This window comes from Pseudonaja textilis, chromosome 5 (genome assembly GCF_049901715.1).
Source record: "Pseudonaja textilis isolate UNSWEBS1 chromosome 5, rPseTex1.2, whole genome shotgun sequence".
Lineage (NCBI taxonomy): Eukaryota > Metazoa > Chordata > Lepidosauria > Squamata > Elapidae > Pseudonaja > Pseudonaja textilis.
This window is the reverse complement of record NC_141994.1, coordinates 46639626-46655951: the sequence shown is the minus strand read 5'-3', so window position 1 is coordinate 46655951 and position 16326 is coordinate 46639626. Positions and strand designations below refer to the sequence as shown.

The 16326-nt window shown below is 36.3% G+C and overlaps 1 protein-coding gene across 8 annotated transcripts in view; it reads left to right on the top strand.

Annotated features, from left to right (window-relative positions):
• The window catches only part of TNRC6B (trinucleotide repeat containing adaptor 6B), a 107690-nt gene extending 95627 nt beyond the window's left edge, over nt 1-12063 (top strand). For all 8 annotated transcript variants that reach the window (XM_087934776.1, XM_087934774.1, XM_087934775.1 and 5 more), the window contains 6 exons: nt 255-401; nt 1429-1524; nt 2258-2482; nt 5218-5288; nt 6554-6693; nt 9337-12063. In XM_087934776.1, coding sequence (XP_087790902.1) covers nt 255-401; nt 1429-1524; nt 2258-2482; nt 5218-5288; nt 6554-6693; nt 9337-9724 — 1067 coding nt within the window. In that variant the 3' untranslated portion in view covers nt 9725-12063. The remainder of the gene's footprint in view (nt 1-254; nt 402-1428; nt 1525-2257; nt 2483-5217; nt 5289-6553; nt 6694-9336) is intronic.
• Nucleotides 12064-16326: the final 4263 nt, after the last annotated feature.

Below are 16326 nucleotides of genomic sequence, written 5' to 3'. Positions count from 1 at the left end.
GATGCTCAGTTCAATTTAGTAATTCTGGGAAGGGAGAAAATACCTTGCTGAGATTTTGTCGCATAATTTTGCCATTACGTTTGTAATTTTAAAAATTTAAATTTTTAATATATTTTATCTGTACTAATACAGATTTTTTTTTCAAACTATAGCATTTTGAGATACATGATTCTGCTTATGCAGAATCAGAGTATTATTGAAACAGCATCATAAACACATTATTTTAAACAGCAGTATTGATTGTTTTGTTTCAGAATTTCAGCCAGGAGTGCCATGGAAAGGTATTCCAAACATTGATCCTGAATCTGACCCTTATGTGACCCCAGGAAGTGTGCTGGGAGGTACCGTCACAGCCCCCATTGTAGATACGGATCACCAACTTCTGCGGGATAACAGCACAGGTTTGCAGGATTGTAATATGTATTCTATAGTTGCTAGGATTGGAGTCATGCACAATACAGGTAGTTTTCAACTTACAACAGTTCATTTAGTGACCGTTCAAAAAAGTGACTGTTATGACTGTTTTCACACTTAGGGCACTTATGACTGTTTTCACACTTAGGGCCTTTGTAGCTTTGCCATGATCATGTAATCAACATTCAGATGGTTGACAATTGACTAATAATTAATGACCGTTGCTATGTCCCAAGGTCACGTGATCACTTTTTGCAAATCAGTGAGGAAGCCAGATTCACCTAACAGCCATGTTACTACTTACCAACTGTGGTGATTTACTTAACAACGGTGGCAAGAAAGGTTGGAAAATGGGGCAAAACGCACTTAACAAATGTCTTACTTAATAACAGAAATTTGGGGATCAATTGTGATAATAAGACGAGGACAACCTGTACAAGTAATAGCCTATTTGTTGGTTGACTAATTATGGGAAGAAGAGATTTACTTTCTGAAAAGAAAGGTTTATTTGATTATGTCCTCCTTTTACTTATCTTAACTCAAGGTAGTATATATAAAGCTCGTTCCTCCTATTTTTCCCACAGTAAGAATCCTATAAAATGGGTTGGGCTGAAAGAGTGGCCTAAAGATTTCGGATGCTTTAACTTTTCTCTTAAGTGCTGGTTCTTCATTGCAGCTTTTTCCCCCCTCTCTTATGTGGCTAGTTTTAAAATAGGTTTCAAGGTGGGGAAAGTGGGGAGAAAGGCTCATCTCTGAATGTGACGTGTTGGCATAAGTGAAAATTTGAGCATTGCCATGCAAGATAGTAAAATACAAACTGGAAATCTTGTTTTACCTCTTAATTTACAAAATGTAAATTCTGATATTTGAAAGCATGAAAGCTGCTATGATTCTAATTAGCAAGGCATATACACACATACAAACAATTTTAACATGTTATATTCAGTGTCATTTATAGAAAGCTTTTTTCACGTTTGAAGATCACTGAGTTTTTCTCTACTTTACTTTCCATAGGGTCTAATTCTTCCCTCAACACCTCGCTGCCTTCACCTGGTGCCTGGCCCTACAGTGCCTCTGACAATTCTTTCACAAATGTTCATAGCACTTCAGGTATATGCCTTTATATTTTCAATCCATGTAAGGGAATAAAAGAGAGGTGGAATCAACCTATCTATCTTACCTATCCCAATAAAAATACAAAATTATGATTAAAAGATGGGAGGGGGAGGGAGCAATATGTACAAGGGAGGAGGTGGGATCTACTATTAGTCCATCAATTACCTCCAAGATTTAATATGCTGTTCCCTAAAACAAAAAAATAATTGTTTGCTTAATGGTAATGTAATTAATTGATAGAATGTAGTAATGAAGTTAGTAATAAAATAAAGACATTTAAGAAATTAAATTAAATTGAACAATGAATTCAGTTTACTTAACTGAAGCAAAAACTTAATCACATCCTTTTAGTAAATTTTGGAAGTTTGAAAGAAATGTAGCCTGGAATAATGTACATGTTGGAGGATTGGTCTTCCTTTTTGTGGGAACCTCTGTCAAGTAAAAAGAAATACCATACATATAATGTCTATTTTCTCCAAATCTTCTACCACCCCCTCTAAAAAGCATGGAGTGATTGTTGGAGAGTCAGGGACCATCTTGTTCTGGAAGAAAATCATAAAGTAGCCAGAGACTTGCCTTTATTTTTTCCTTAGCCAAATATAGAGTGATGAAATATGATCCAGATGTGTTCCTTCAGATTTTTTTTAAACCAAGCATTTTAAATAGCCTTTGACAAAAACAGAACTTAATTTGTGATGTATTTATTAATGACTTTTATCCATTTCAGCAAAATTCAATGATTACAAATCAACATGGTCCCCAGATCCCATAGGACCTAATCCTGCTCATCTCTCTACCAAGTTATGGAAAAACCATATTTCCTCAAGAAACACTACAGGGCTTCCACGCCCACCTCCTGGTCTGAGTAATCCGAAAACATCCTCTCCTTGGAACAGCACAGCGCCCCGCTCACTCAGGGGGTGGGGTGCGCAGGATTCAAGGCTTGCCTCTGGTGAATACTTCTTTTAGGATATAAGCCAAAGAAGGATGTATTAATAAATCAGATCAGAGATTTTTAACTTTTTTCAATGAAAAACTACCTAATCTATAAAAATCAATTGAAACTTTTATTGAGAAAATACACTGCTCAAAAAAATAAAGAGAACACAAAAATAAGACATCCTAGAGCTGAATGAATGAAATATTCTTATTAAATACTTTGTTCATTACATAGTTGAATGTGCTGACAATAAAATCACACAAAAATTATCAATGGAAATCAAATTTAGCAACCCATGGAGGTCTGGATTTGGAGTAACACTCAAAATTGAAGTGGAAAAAAACACTACAGGCTGATCCAACTTTGATGTAATGTCCTTAAAACAAGTCAAAATGAGGCTCAGTAGTGTGTATGGTCTCCACATGCCTGTATGACCTCCTTACAACACCTGGGCATGCTCCTGATGAGGTGGTGGATGGTCTCTTGAGGGATCTCCTCCCACACCTGGACTAAAGCATCCCCCAACTCCTGGACAGTCTGTGGTGCAACGTGGCGTTGTTGTATGGAGCGAGACATGATGTCCCAGATGCATTCAATTGGATTCAGGCCTGGGGAACGAGCGGGCCAGTCCATAGCATCAATGCCTTCATCTTGCAGGAATTGCTGACACACTCCAGCCACATGAGGTCTAGCATTGTCTTGCATTAAGAGGAACCCAGGGCCAACAGCACCAGCATATGGTCTCAGAAGGGGTCCGAGGATCTCACCTCAGTACCTAATGGCAGTCAGGCTACCTCTGGCGAGCACATGGAGGGCTGTGCAGCCCCCTAAAGAAATGCCACCCCATACCATTACTGACCAAACCAGTTATGCTGGAGGATGTTGCAGGCAGCAGAACGTTCTCTACAGCATCTCCAGACCCTGTCACGTCTGTCACATGTGCTCAGTGTGAACCTGCTTTCATCTGTGAAGAGCACAGGAGGCCAGTGGCAATCTTGGTGTTCTCTGGCAAATGCCAAACATCCTGCACAGTGTTGGGCTGTAAGCACAACCCCACCTGTGGATGTCGGGCCCGCATACCACCCTCACGGAGTCTGTTTCTGACCATTTGAGCAGCCACATGCACATTTGTGGCCCGCTGGAGGTCATTTTGCAGGGCTCTGGCAGTGCTCCTCCTGCCCCTCCTTGCACAACGGCGGAGGTAGCGGTCCTGATGCTGAGTTGTTGCCCTCCTACGGCCTCCTTCGTGTCTCCTGATGCACTGGCCTGTCTCCCGGTAGCGCCTCCATGCTCTGGACACTACACTGATAGACACAGCAAACCACCTTGCCACGGCTCACATTGATGTGCCATCCTGGATGAGCTGCACTACCTGAGCCACTTGTGTAGGTTGTAGACTCCGTCTCATGCTACCACTAGAGTGACAGCACCGCCAGCATTCAAAAGCGACCAAACCATCAACCAGAAAGCATAGGAACTGAGAAGTGGTCTGTGGTCACCACCTGCAGAACCACTCCTTTATTGGGGATGTCTTGCTAACTGCCTCTGCTTTCCACCTGTTGTCTATTTCATTTGCACAACAGCATGTGAAATTGATTGTCAGTCAGTGTTGCTACCTAAGTGGACAGTTTGATTTCACAGAAGTGTGATTGACTTGGAGTTACATTGTGTTGTTTAAGTGTTCCCTTTATTTTTTTGAGCAGTGTACAATGAGAAAAAAGCATGAGAATTCTAGAAATAGTATGTAGTTGTAAGGAATAAGTATGTGTATTTTTGAAGTGATCTGTGCAGTCGCACATACAAGTTTTGAAAGCATGCAAAAAAGTTATTTTGAATACACACAGTTGCAAATAAAAATGTTTTGGTGGAAGATCACCATCAGCATTTAGTACTTTTATTTAAAAAACTGCTGTCAAGAACTTTTCTTTGTCTTCCAAAAATCATGAAAGCAAATGGATAATACCCAACTGATAGACAACCCCACCCCCCAGATCAGAGTCAAGTTCTTGCTTGAGTCAATAGAAATTGTACACTACTTTCTGATATTGGATGTTAATATTTATTTTAGTTTAATTTCAGACCTACTCTTACTGGAACAGATTAAATGTTATTCTTTTGCTGAAAGGTAGAAATACATAAAGTAAAGAAAACTTGATTTCATACTTTTTGTGTAATCCTCGTGTGTGTCTAACCTTCCACTTTCCTTTCCACTGCAGACATTGTGCATTGCTCTTGGCTTTAGCATCAATAACTGCTGCAGTGATCTGTTAAGAACAGAGCAGGAAGAAAGGATTGAGGAGCTTTGGTCCTTTAAATATTGGGTATTTGAGGTGGGCTTGCCACCAAAAAAAGAAAGAAAAAAGGAAAACCCTTTCGGCTAGCAGTAAAACATTGTTAATATCGATCTGATTGCTAAATTCTCGAAAAACAAATAAAGCATCTTATTTAAAAACCAAATAATTCCAAATTTCCATATTCCCATACAAGCACGATTTAATATATATATTTATCTTATCTGTTCAACTTCATATCTTCATACTCTGGTTTCTCTTCAGATTGTATAAATCTTTTGCCTTTTACTAAATTCTCTGCAGGTGATCATTTGGAACAATTGCAGATAAGCAACCAATCTTTCTTGTGTAACTTTCTTAGCAAGTTAAATAGATACATAAATATTAATATTTATTTTGTTTCCAAATCATAAATTAAGATGAATACAAATGCTTGCTGTTTTAATAATTTTGCAGCCTCTACTTGGAGTGATGGTGGTTCTGTACGTCCCAGCTATTGGCTGGTTCTTCACAATCTCACTCCGCAGGTATTTCTACTTTCATCCCCCCTTTACTTACTAAATCTTATACAATATTGTATTGTGTTTTTTAAAAGTCCACAGCCCTGTACTTATTTCAATATGGCAATACTTAAAAACCAAAGAATTTATTCTTAAGTATCAGATTTATCACTGTTATTTCCAGTTCTGCACCCAGTCATGACTGCCAGTTTTCTTCCCTCTTTTTTCCTTAGTGAGATTATAGAATATTTCTAACACGGCTGCCAAAAAGCTTTGAATTCTGTTAGAATAACTTTCTGTATTAGTCTGATTTTAATTCTTTATTATAACTTTATCTTAAGTAATTCCAACCAGTCACAATTATGCAAATTCCTTTCTTAAACATATTTAAGAGTCCATGAACTGACATTCAGTGTGTAAAGACTGCTTAAGACTGGCTTAAATTGAGCAACCCAACATTAGGTCTTGTCACATGATCACAATCCAAGCACTTGATGCCTGGCTTGTGGTTATGATGACACAGCAAGTCACATTCACATGATTTCCAGCATTCCCTGTCAGCTTCCCACAGGCAAAGTCAATGGGGAAGCTGGCAAGAAATCACTCCCTTTCTGCTGCTTTTTTGCCTGCCCACACCATAGTGCCTATCCAGGGTACTGACCACCAAAGTGCAGCACCCACCTGCACACCATAGACTCTACCTAGAGCACATACACTCTTGCCTACCTGAAGTTCTTATCCATTAGCTTTACTTTCCTGGTATTCCCTCCTCTTTGTGCTTAACAGCCCACACAATCCTGGGAGTATGAGAGCAACTAGGAATGCCAGGAATGCCCTTGCTAAACAGAGCAGTCATGTGACATCATGCTTTACAACCACATTGCTCAATGACAGAAATTCAGGTCCTAGTTGCTATTGCAACTCAAGGACTACCTGTACAATATGCTGCCTGATTGTACATTATTTATAGTACAGTGGACCCTCAGGTTGCAACCATAATCTACGGTCACAACCTGATTTGGTCGTGATCGGAAGCACAACCGTCTGCGCATGCGCAGACAAAAAAATGGCACCAAAGGGGAAATCGCCACAGCAGAGAAAATCACCACAGCTGTATCTGGTCACCACCTGAAGATGTGTTCGCGATCAGAAACAACTTTGCCCGAAATTCTGGTTGTCACCCGATTTCATTGCAAACAGAAGCACTTGCAACCTGAAGTTCCACTACATTTAAAGATGAAAAAACCTCAGTCTCTTCATTTTAATAACCTGTATTTGCTATTCTTTTTAAGATTGATGGGTCAACTTTAAGGACTATCTGCATGCAGCATGGTCCATTGCTGACATTCCATCTCAACCTGACCCAAGGCACCGCCCTTATCCGGTACAGCACCAAGCAGGAGGCAGCTAAGGCCCAGACTGCACTGCACATGTGAGTTTTGCAACAATCTATAAATATTCATTGACTTTTTTGTCAATATATAACATTCCTGGCTCATTGTTTCATCTATGCATTCTTCAGATATGACTGACAATTGCAAAAAAGTTTCTTTTTGAACACTATTATTTTTTGCATTTCTTGGAATAGAGGTGGCCCTGGTATGCTGTACTTACTTGAATAGAACTTGCTTTTAACAGTTTGTGCAGACAAGAGAGATGGGTGAAAACCACTGACAAGTTAATATTTAGCTTCGTTCTTGATAAAGTTTATCATTCTACAAATGCTTTCATCCTCAAAATTACCCAATTTAAAAATTGGAAAATTCGTAACACTGAGATTTTAATCCCTATTCATGTAGAAGTTTTACTTGAATTAATTGCAAATCAAAATTAATGTTCTAGGTTTTCCCAGATAGAATTATATATTGCTCTTTTCACCATAGTTGCAGTTTTAGAAATGCAGTAGAATGTTCAAAAGTCACTTAGAATTATGAATTTGAGATTTCTATTATTACCTTTTTCATAAATGGTTAGTATTGTAGAATCCTATGACCATATAAAAATAACCTTACTTTTGAATAATTAACATAAAGCTGAAAAGAACAAATATCCATGATATTGCTGCTCTTCTTAATGCAGAAACATTTGGAACTTTCTCTATGATTGAAAATTGTTTATCTGGGAAGTGATACATCATTACTTAAGCAATATTATGGTATGGGAAATTGGTTGGAACTTTTCATTCCTCATTAATACAATTAAACATTGTTTGGCAATAGACTCAAAACAACTAAAAGGAGGTACATCACACACTTTCTAATAACTTTGCTATTGCACAATTTGGTGATCGCCACTGGCTTAGATGGTGTATATATAGGGAATTAGGTAATTTAATGAATAGAAACATCTTCATACTTTTTCTGAATAAGGTTCTGGACTTAGTTGAACAAGGAATATTGTATCTTGCTTATGGACTTATTAAAGGAATCTTACTAGTTACTTTAGAAAAAAGATATTGAACTAGATATAGTTTGGTCTAGTTTAATTAAACTATTTTTATACAATCTTTTGAAAAGAAGTGGGCTATTTTGTCCTCTGAGTGAACTACTGTGAACTGTAAACGAAGTTCATTTAATGACCTTCTAGTAGTTGATAATTACTGAAAAAGTAAACAAGTCTTTCTGTTAATGATGTAAGTTTAAAAAGGCTGAAATAGCATTCTCTGTACTAGTTTTGAAATATTTTAGTTACATTTTAATTAATACTAAAGTAGTTGGAAATTAACAGGAATCCCCAAAGATTTTAACTATTTGTATAAAATAGTCACTTGCTTATTTCCAATTATATTTCCACAGGTGTTTGTTGTAGTATAAATAAAAGAAACTACTTGTATAAAGTGAAATTAAGAAGCCATGATACAGTGGGTTCTGGTGCTCTCTGAGCTTAGTTGTTTTCTTGCAGATGTTTCACTACCCAAACGAGGTAACATCGTCAGTGTTGCTACAGAGGGGGTTTGCTCTCAGTTTATATTCTAATGGTTTGCTCTGTCAGTGTTGGTGTGATGGTCTTAGAGATTCTTTGGTTGGGTTGTTTATTGTCAAGTTATAGAAAAGACTAAAGATCAAAACGCCTCCCCACCAGCAATCAGCACCCAATTGAGCATAGATTAGCTCCAGACCAACAATCAAATAAACAATACCCCAATCAAGGAACTGCCAAACAAGCCGACAATAAACAGCCCAGCAAAAGAACCTCAAAGACGGCTCCCACCAACACTGTCATTTCAACCCTGAGCTACAAATAATACTCCTTTATTGAAGCCATCATGCACATGTGGAGGCTGACTTCTTTTTTATTTCCTCTTTTACTGTTTCAGATGTCAAGGGAAACTATAATGTTTCAGTAAGTTTTTTTGCAGCACTTAACAGTTCCCAAATAACGTGCTGGGTTACCTGGGGCACCGCAGTACAGTTTGGGAACAAAACACTTGACAGAAACACCAAACTAAACTAATAAATACTAGGCTTAGCAGTAGCATGGTGTCCAACTAATGTTGAGAATTGCCATGTTTTCATTGAATATTTAACATATCCTATTTCCTCTTCTATCAGTCAATTTGTATTATGGTTACAGACCAATATTGCAAATAAAAGCCTTAAAACAGCAATAATAAAAAATAAAAATCAGACAAAATAATATATTACCATGAGCGGTGAATTATCTGTGGGCAATTAGAATCTGCCTAATTTTGCATACAGTAAAACAAAATTTAGCCACGTTCAAAGAAGCTACTTCGTATGGATGTGATAATAGCAGTTGTACATAAAAGATCAGTATTTCCTGGGTATTTTATTAGGTGAGATCATTACAGTGCCTCAAGATGCATTGGCACACAGTTTGGAAATTGCAGGTCTGTGTAATTATTTTTCTTCTTTTTTAAAGAAAGGTTTTGAGAAAGGGATTAAAACAAAAATAAATGATGGAACTCCAGCCATTCATTTGTTTATCACTATTGACTTAAATGGGAGTAATTGTGTTGTTTTGTTTTGTTTCAAGCAGTGTTCAACATTTTTAGTCATTTGAACTCTTGTTCGTTTGTTACTCTTCACTCTACCATTTTGGCTTTTTTTTATAGGTGTGTTTTGGGAAACACTACCATCCTGGCTGAATTTGCAACAGACGAGGAAGTTAGTCGCTTTCTGGCACAAGCTCAGCCTCCTACTCCTGCAGCAACCCCCAGTGCACCCACAGCAGGCTGGCAATCTCTTGAGGCAGGACAGAATCAGACAGATCCAGTTGGACCTGCTTTGAATCTTTTTGGTGGGTCAACAGGGCTTGGGCAGTGGAGCAACAGTGGTGGCGGCAGCAGTGGGAGTGACCTTGCTGGTGCTTCATTATGGGGGCCTCCAAATTATTCTTCAAGTTTATGGGGGGTTCAAAGTGTAGAAGATCCCCACAGAATGGGAAGCCCTGCTCCCTTACTACCTGGAGACCTTCTAGGCGGAGGGTCGGATTCAATCTGAACTTAAAACTTTCAACTCTGACCTCGTGACCTTTTTGGAACAGCAGCAGCACTAACGTGACCTTTTCTTTTTTTTCAACTTGCAATAAATACATTTTAAAAGGAAAAAAGAAAATGGAGAGAGAAAAAAGGTGGGTCATTGACAGGACTGTCTGAGCACATAGTTGCCTCCCTTACAACTTCAGTTTTTTCGTTTGGAATATGAATCCAAAAAGAGAACATATCACTCTTGAAATACTTGAATCATGAACGCCAACTTAGAAAGACAATGTGAAGCAAGTACACATACCATTTAAAACTAAACACAAAAAATTTAAAAAAAAATTAGTTTCTAGTTTTTCACTTTTTCATGTTATACGGAAGTTGTTGCTAAGAAACATATATACTGAAAAATAGCTTTTTAACTTTGTTTGCACTGGGTGTGTTTCCGTCCTTAGGTCTACTATGTTGGGGGTGGGGTTCAGAAGAATTGGGGTGGGGTGGGAGGGAAAGACTTGACGGAGCCTCACTTTAAAAAACAAAAAAGGAAAAAAAACACTTTGTGATTGGCTGGTTGATATATACCAGTATGTTCTGGCACATGTAACTGCCTGTGTGTGTGTGTGCGTGTATCTGTGTGAGAGTGTATGTCTGCATGATTGTGTGTGTGTGTATGTGTGCGCGCGCACATTTCTGTCTTGAAAAGCTGCATTGTTGTTGGTCAGCAACCTATCTGACTAGATTCTTAAACTGAATAATGATGGTGCCTGTTGCAAAAATCAAATTGATCTGTGTTTCAAATCTTATTAGTTGGTGGTATTTTAGCAGGGTATTAAGTGCACTACAAATTGTGTTCTGACCCTGTTATAAAGCAAAACACTGCCATATCCTAAGGATTTGGTGTGAGGGATGTGTAATTTTAGGGCTTCTGGGAAGGGAGAGGGAAAGAGAGAATGTAGAATTTTGTTTTGTCTAAAGTATATTTTTCTTTAATAAGAGTTATTGACAGAACCCAAGGTTACTTCTTATGAAAACACTTTTCTTCTTCTGGGGACCTACCAGAAGAAAGAAAGCATCATATTTGTTTGTGACAAAGACCTATACAATGGTTGAAGCTTCTGCAATTCTAAAGAATTCACTCCTGAAGTCTGTATGAAGATTCTTATCCATTAATGGAAAACCCACTAATAATTTAGGCCAAAGTATGTTTTCTTGATCTGCTGTTATGACAGAGTTAAATGTCAGTAGTTTGCTGGCCTGTCACCTATTGAAAGCACATGCAGCAACTTTTGTTCTCTCTTTCCCCCATTGTGTTACCTGTGCCAGGCCTAGGTGTATTACAGCACCAGATCATCACTGACAGAAACGTTTACTTAAGAATGTTCTTAAACCAGTGTGTACTTTGAGCATTTTTTTTCCTCTGTATTTTTCCATGTATGTCATGCTTAGGGTTTGCTTGGGCGGACATATAACTGGCAAAGACTTCTTTTGTTTATAAAGTATTGCACCTTTATTATTTTTACTTTTCCCTGTACTGTTGCTTTTTATTGTCGGTATTTAAAGAAAGGTTGTTGTTTCTTGGTTTTAAAAAACAACCATTATAGTAGTACTCCAGGCATGATAGGGGAGTCCTATCATTAATTCAAAAGATACCCAGTGTGTACACTGGGAACAGAATTGCTTATTGTGAAGAAAGCTGTAACAAACATTGCCTTTATAACAAAGGAGTTTTTCAGGATGGATAGATTGGATAAAAACAAGTAGGGAACTCATTGCAAATATTCTTCAAAGAATTAGAACTTGGTTCTGGCTTTTTATTAGGTCTGCATTATACTGAATTTAAAAAGTGCTGCAATATTCTGTACCAGCAAACACATTCATACTCCAGCACTTGGAAGTAGCAGATAATATTGTACAGTTTAAAAACAGAAGAATCTTTCTCCTTCAGCAGTTTCATTGAACTATACAGTGGTGTCTGGTATAAATAGAAGTGTTGATAGCAAGTTTAAAACGAACTTTCTTGCATTTATATCAAAAGGGAGATTTGCAAGTTAATTTTTAATGTGAATTCTTTGACATAAAAAAGGATGAAGGGAGTGCCCACATTTATATTTGCCTGCTTCAGTATCAAAGTAAGTAGGTCAACATAAGCAGGTGTTATGCATTTAATCTTTGGAAACTGCATATGTGGATCTTCAGCATTTTCCCTTGTTTTGCTTTTATTCTACCTTGTTTGTCTAAGCAAGATAAAAAAATTTTTAAATCCTGCCAGATAAACATAAACATGCCTGTTCCTAAAGCAACGATGTTTGTCACTAGACATTAGCAGTTAAAATCATGCAGGATAAATTATAAGAAAAAGTTAGAAAAACATCAAGGTGCAGCACCTCATGGCCCCAAGCATTTTCCATATGTGACATGACACACAAGCTAGTTTACTACTGTGTTGTCATTCTTCCCCAACTTGCCTTCTGATCCCTTTACCTGCACTTTGGATTTGTTGAATTCATTACAATATTATGGTGAAAGCCAGGTGCTAGAGCCCCTCTTGTTTACAAGACATAATGAGGGAACTGAAAAAAAAATTAACAAATGAAAAGCTAAAATGTTCTTCCATCACAAGCTTAAAGGGAAAAAATTAAACATAAAAAAGACCAAAAAGTGTGTGTGTGTGTGTGTGTGCATCCGTGTGCATCCGCACATATGTGTCTATCTCATAAATATTCACACACGCACATATACATACACACTCATATATGTATGTATGTATATCAATGAAGATTAACTCTGGGAGCATTTTAACAGTGTTTTGAGTTTAACATTTATTTTCCTGCTTTATCTTTGCAAGCATTCTCAGGAATTCTAGGGTAGGAAGCCAGTTTTTGAAGATGGTTTATTTAATCTTTAATTCTCCTAGATAGATGGCTGTTCATTAAAATTTTACAAGTTCCTGGTCACACAGAAAATGCAAGATTTTTTCTTTAAGAAAAGCAAAAAATTGAAAAACAAAACAAAGACAAATTCCAGTCTTCAAAACTGTGGATCAATTTTTAAGCTACAACTCGATTAGAACAGAACTCTCGCCATGTGTAGCAGCAAAAATTCTTTATATTCTTAAAAGTCCAATTTGTGAGAAGATTTATACTTAATCTCTAGTGGGACTGTATATGCCATTGAATAGGAGAGAGGATTGTGTATGAATGGATTATAATCATCTAGTTATTTCTCAAAGAACATAATCTTCTTCCAAGCACCTTTTTTTTTAAAGAAAAAAGAAAAATTTTAAAATAAAAAAATGAAAATGTTACTTGATTATGTAAGTAAGCCACAGATAACAGGAGATGCTGGGAATAAGGGTTAATGCTTCCTGAAATCTGTTTTCAAATTGACAGAATGCTTCAGAAATGCTGCATCTTTATTATGTCCCAGCCATGAAGCAATTTTAGCATGTGTGTGTTTTAAAAGGGGAGTGATTGTAAGAGAATCCAGTGAAATGTGCATTGTAAAAGATTTGGCTTGGATGATTTTAATACTAATTTTGAAGTTTGCTTTTTAATTCGTCTGCCAGATTTGTGTAAATGATAAAGTTTGGAATTTTGGAAGACATAAATTAGCTGTTGTTTCCAGATACTGATATTCCCATGTTTTAGAATAAGTCTATTGCTGCCATGCTTAGATGATTAGATCTTAGCTTCCTGTACAAACAGGAAGATCTTAATTGGCTTGATGCTTTTAGATGGATTAAAATTACAAACCATTTTAGTGCCTTTGTAAAAACATCCATATATCCTACAAAAGGACAAATGCAGCCTAGTCACTCCCAAGGATATAAGTGGTCCATTCTCAAAATTGAAATAATTGTTCTGGGCATGCAGAGAAGAAATCTCAAAGGCCTATCATTTTAAGAGTTATATGCACATACATGTATATACATGTGTGTTTGTGTGTTTTCATTGACTAAGGCAATTTCATCTTTACAAATTTCTTGTTTTGCAGTATTCTTCATATTAAAAAAAAACCTACTAGAATGTGTAATGAGAGTTCTTCCCCATTACTATTATTCAGATTTCATATGATTTTTGGAGGCAAATAATAAACACAATGCTGGTTTCTCAATGTAGGGAAATAGTAAGGTGTAAAATAGTGTTTGGTAACATCAGTTGTTTTCTATAGCTATTGATTTGTTTCCCTCAAGTTCATATGTAAATGATGTATTTACTGGAAAATAGTATGATGGGGCCAGTTGGGCAGTGTGTGTATATGTGTGCATGTTTTGATTTATTGTTGACAAATTCTTCAAAGACGGTGAACAAATCTAAATTTTTAAGAATACCTTACAGAAATATTGATTGACCATTGCTCAAAAAATTCTAAGAGTATACAAACAATTACGTTACACAAAATATTTTTACCTTTAAGCTGTGCATATGAAAGCTGTCAAAATTTTAAAGGTTGATTAAAGTCTTACCAGACTTCTTCTACCTTTTAATATATAAAATGTTTCATTTCTGTTGTGGACGAGTGGGGAGGATGCCAATAAATTAGAACTGCTTTGAAAGCTGCATGCTCTGTCTGACCAGTGGAAATTATCTATTTGGATACCAGAAGCACCTAACCATACTCAGAAGAGATTTTTGTAGGCAAAAAGGAAATTGTGTCAGACAGGAAAATATAGACAGTGAGGAAACAAGATTTTTAATATAAATTTTGCTCCTTGAAGGACTACGAAAACAATAATCAGGTAAAGTATTTTAAACTGTTTTGTGGGCCATGTTATTTTCATATCATTTGACAAAAAGGAGTCCAAGAGCTACAAAAGATTCTGACAGAATTGCTGGTCTGTACTTCACAATTTAAAGCAAAGTATCATCATTTTGATTTGCATAAAAATATCCCTTTAAAAAGCTCGTATTCTGTTTGATTTGGGGGCCATATAAACTAATAAATTAATCTTCAAAGCTCACTTAAAGTGGATTTTAAATTCTTATCATTCTTACCCTACTTTCTTTAAAATGTGCTTTTAAGCGTGAATTATACAGAATCTGGTTTTGATGAATTAGCTAGTATAGTAGGAGGTTTTGTCTTGTCCTAACAAGATTTTTTTAAATTCAGGATGTTTCTTTTAGAACTTTCCTCAATATAGCATCAGAAGAAGAAGCAGGCTTTCCCAATGCATCTGTACAGAATTGCTCCTGATTTTTTACAATTGTTGATCCCTTTTGTCAAAGGATATCTGAAAGCAGGTTTCTCCTCTACCACATATCCTTGATGTAGCTACTAATCTTTATAGCACCCTTAGCAGGAATTAGTAATCCATTGTTATATGATTAGACACTTTCTTCAATTTTTATTTTTGAAGATTTTTTTTAAAAAATAGTATACATAAATCTGCATATATAACAGAAGTTGATTCCTATTCAAGATAACGTTCATTTTTATTGCTACAGTGAAAAGTGAAATAGTGTAATTCTGTCTTGCCTATTTTAAACAGTGAACATCCAAATAATTACACACTAGTATATTTTTATAATAAGGGCTAACAGAACCCCAGGGAAGGTTCTGTTTAGTTTAGCTATATCACTTTTTTATAAATATATAACAACAAAAATATTCTATTCTTAGTATAAATTTACTCAAAATTAAGTTTAAATGATACATTCTCAATGCGCACTCTCAGGCGCATGCATTGATTTTAATCATACTTATTAAAGAAATTCCAAGACTTTGGAAAAGTCTTTGTTAAAAAGTCTAGTTGTTTGTGACAGTCTTCATACTAATGTCAGCCATTGTGTGGCTTGATAGTATGCTAAAATCCTGCTGTGAACCTAATTGTACAGAAGGAATTGATCTGGCAGTTGTGAATCTTGTTACATTAGTTTCAATGTGATTTTATATTGTAGGTATGATTAAATTTGTATCCAACTTTGTTTTACGTCCTAACACTTGCATTAATTGATTTATTCCAGGAATATATTGCAGAATTTCCTACTATACTATTTCATCTCAAAGCTTTAAATCTTTTCAAAATGCAATAGCATTAAGTCTGATCCCAATAATAGGGCTGAACAGAGATCTGATCCCAATAATAGGGCTGCACAGAGACATATACATCTGTTAGGAACAATTCAAATGAAGTGTGATTTTTCCCTGAATCGTGCCAGCTATAGAGAACAGCTCAGTGAGCACAGGAAAAGATACCACTGCTTTAAAGTCTTGCATCAACGTGAGCTCTGTTACATCTGCCATTCAAATCTGAATCTGCATCTTTTACATTTTTCATTTGTTGGGAACATAAATAGTTCTAAAGAAAAAATTCAACATTGCTATAAATCTGTATACATTAGCTGAAGTGAATTTTGTCTGAAAATGAGAATATTTCTTAAAATTACTGTTAAAATACATACAAATAGTAAATTAAATTATTTTCCTGCTATGTATTAAAATCAAAACAAATTTTTATCTAGATCTTCTGATTGGCAGGCCTCCTAAAATGCTGGCAGTTACCAGACCAATGTAAACGTCCTTTCAATGTTCTCAGAGTCATTAGAGGAGCTATGTTCAAGGAAGAAGCCCATCTGATTGCTTGGGTTTACCCAGTACAGTAGATTTACCTATACACAGTCC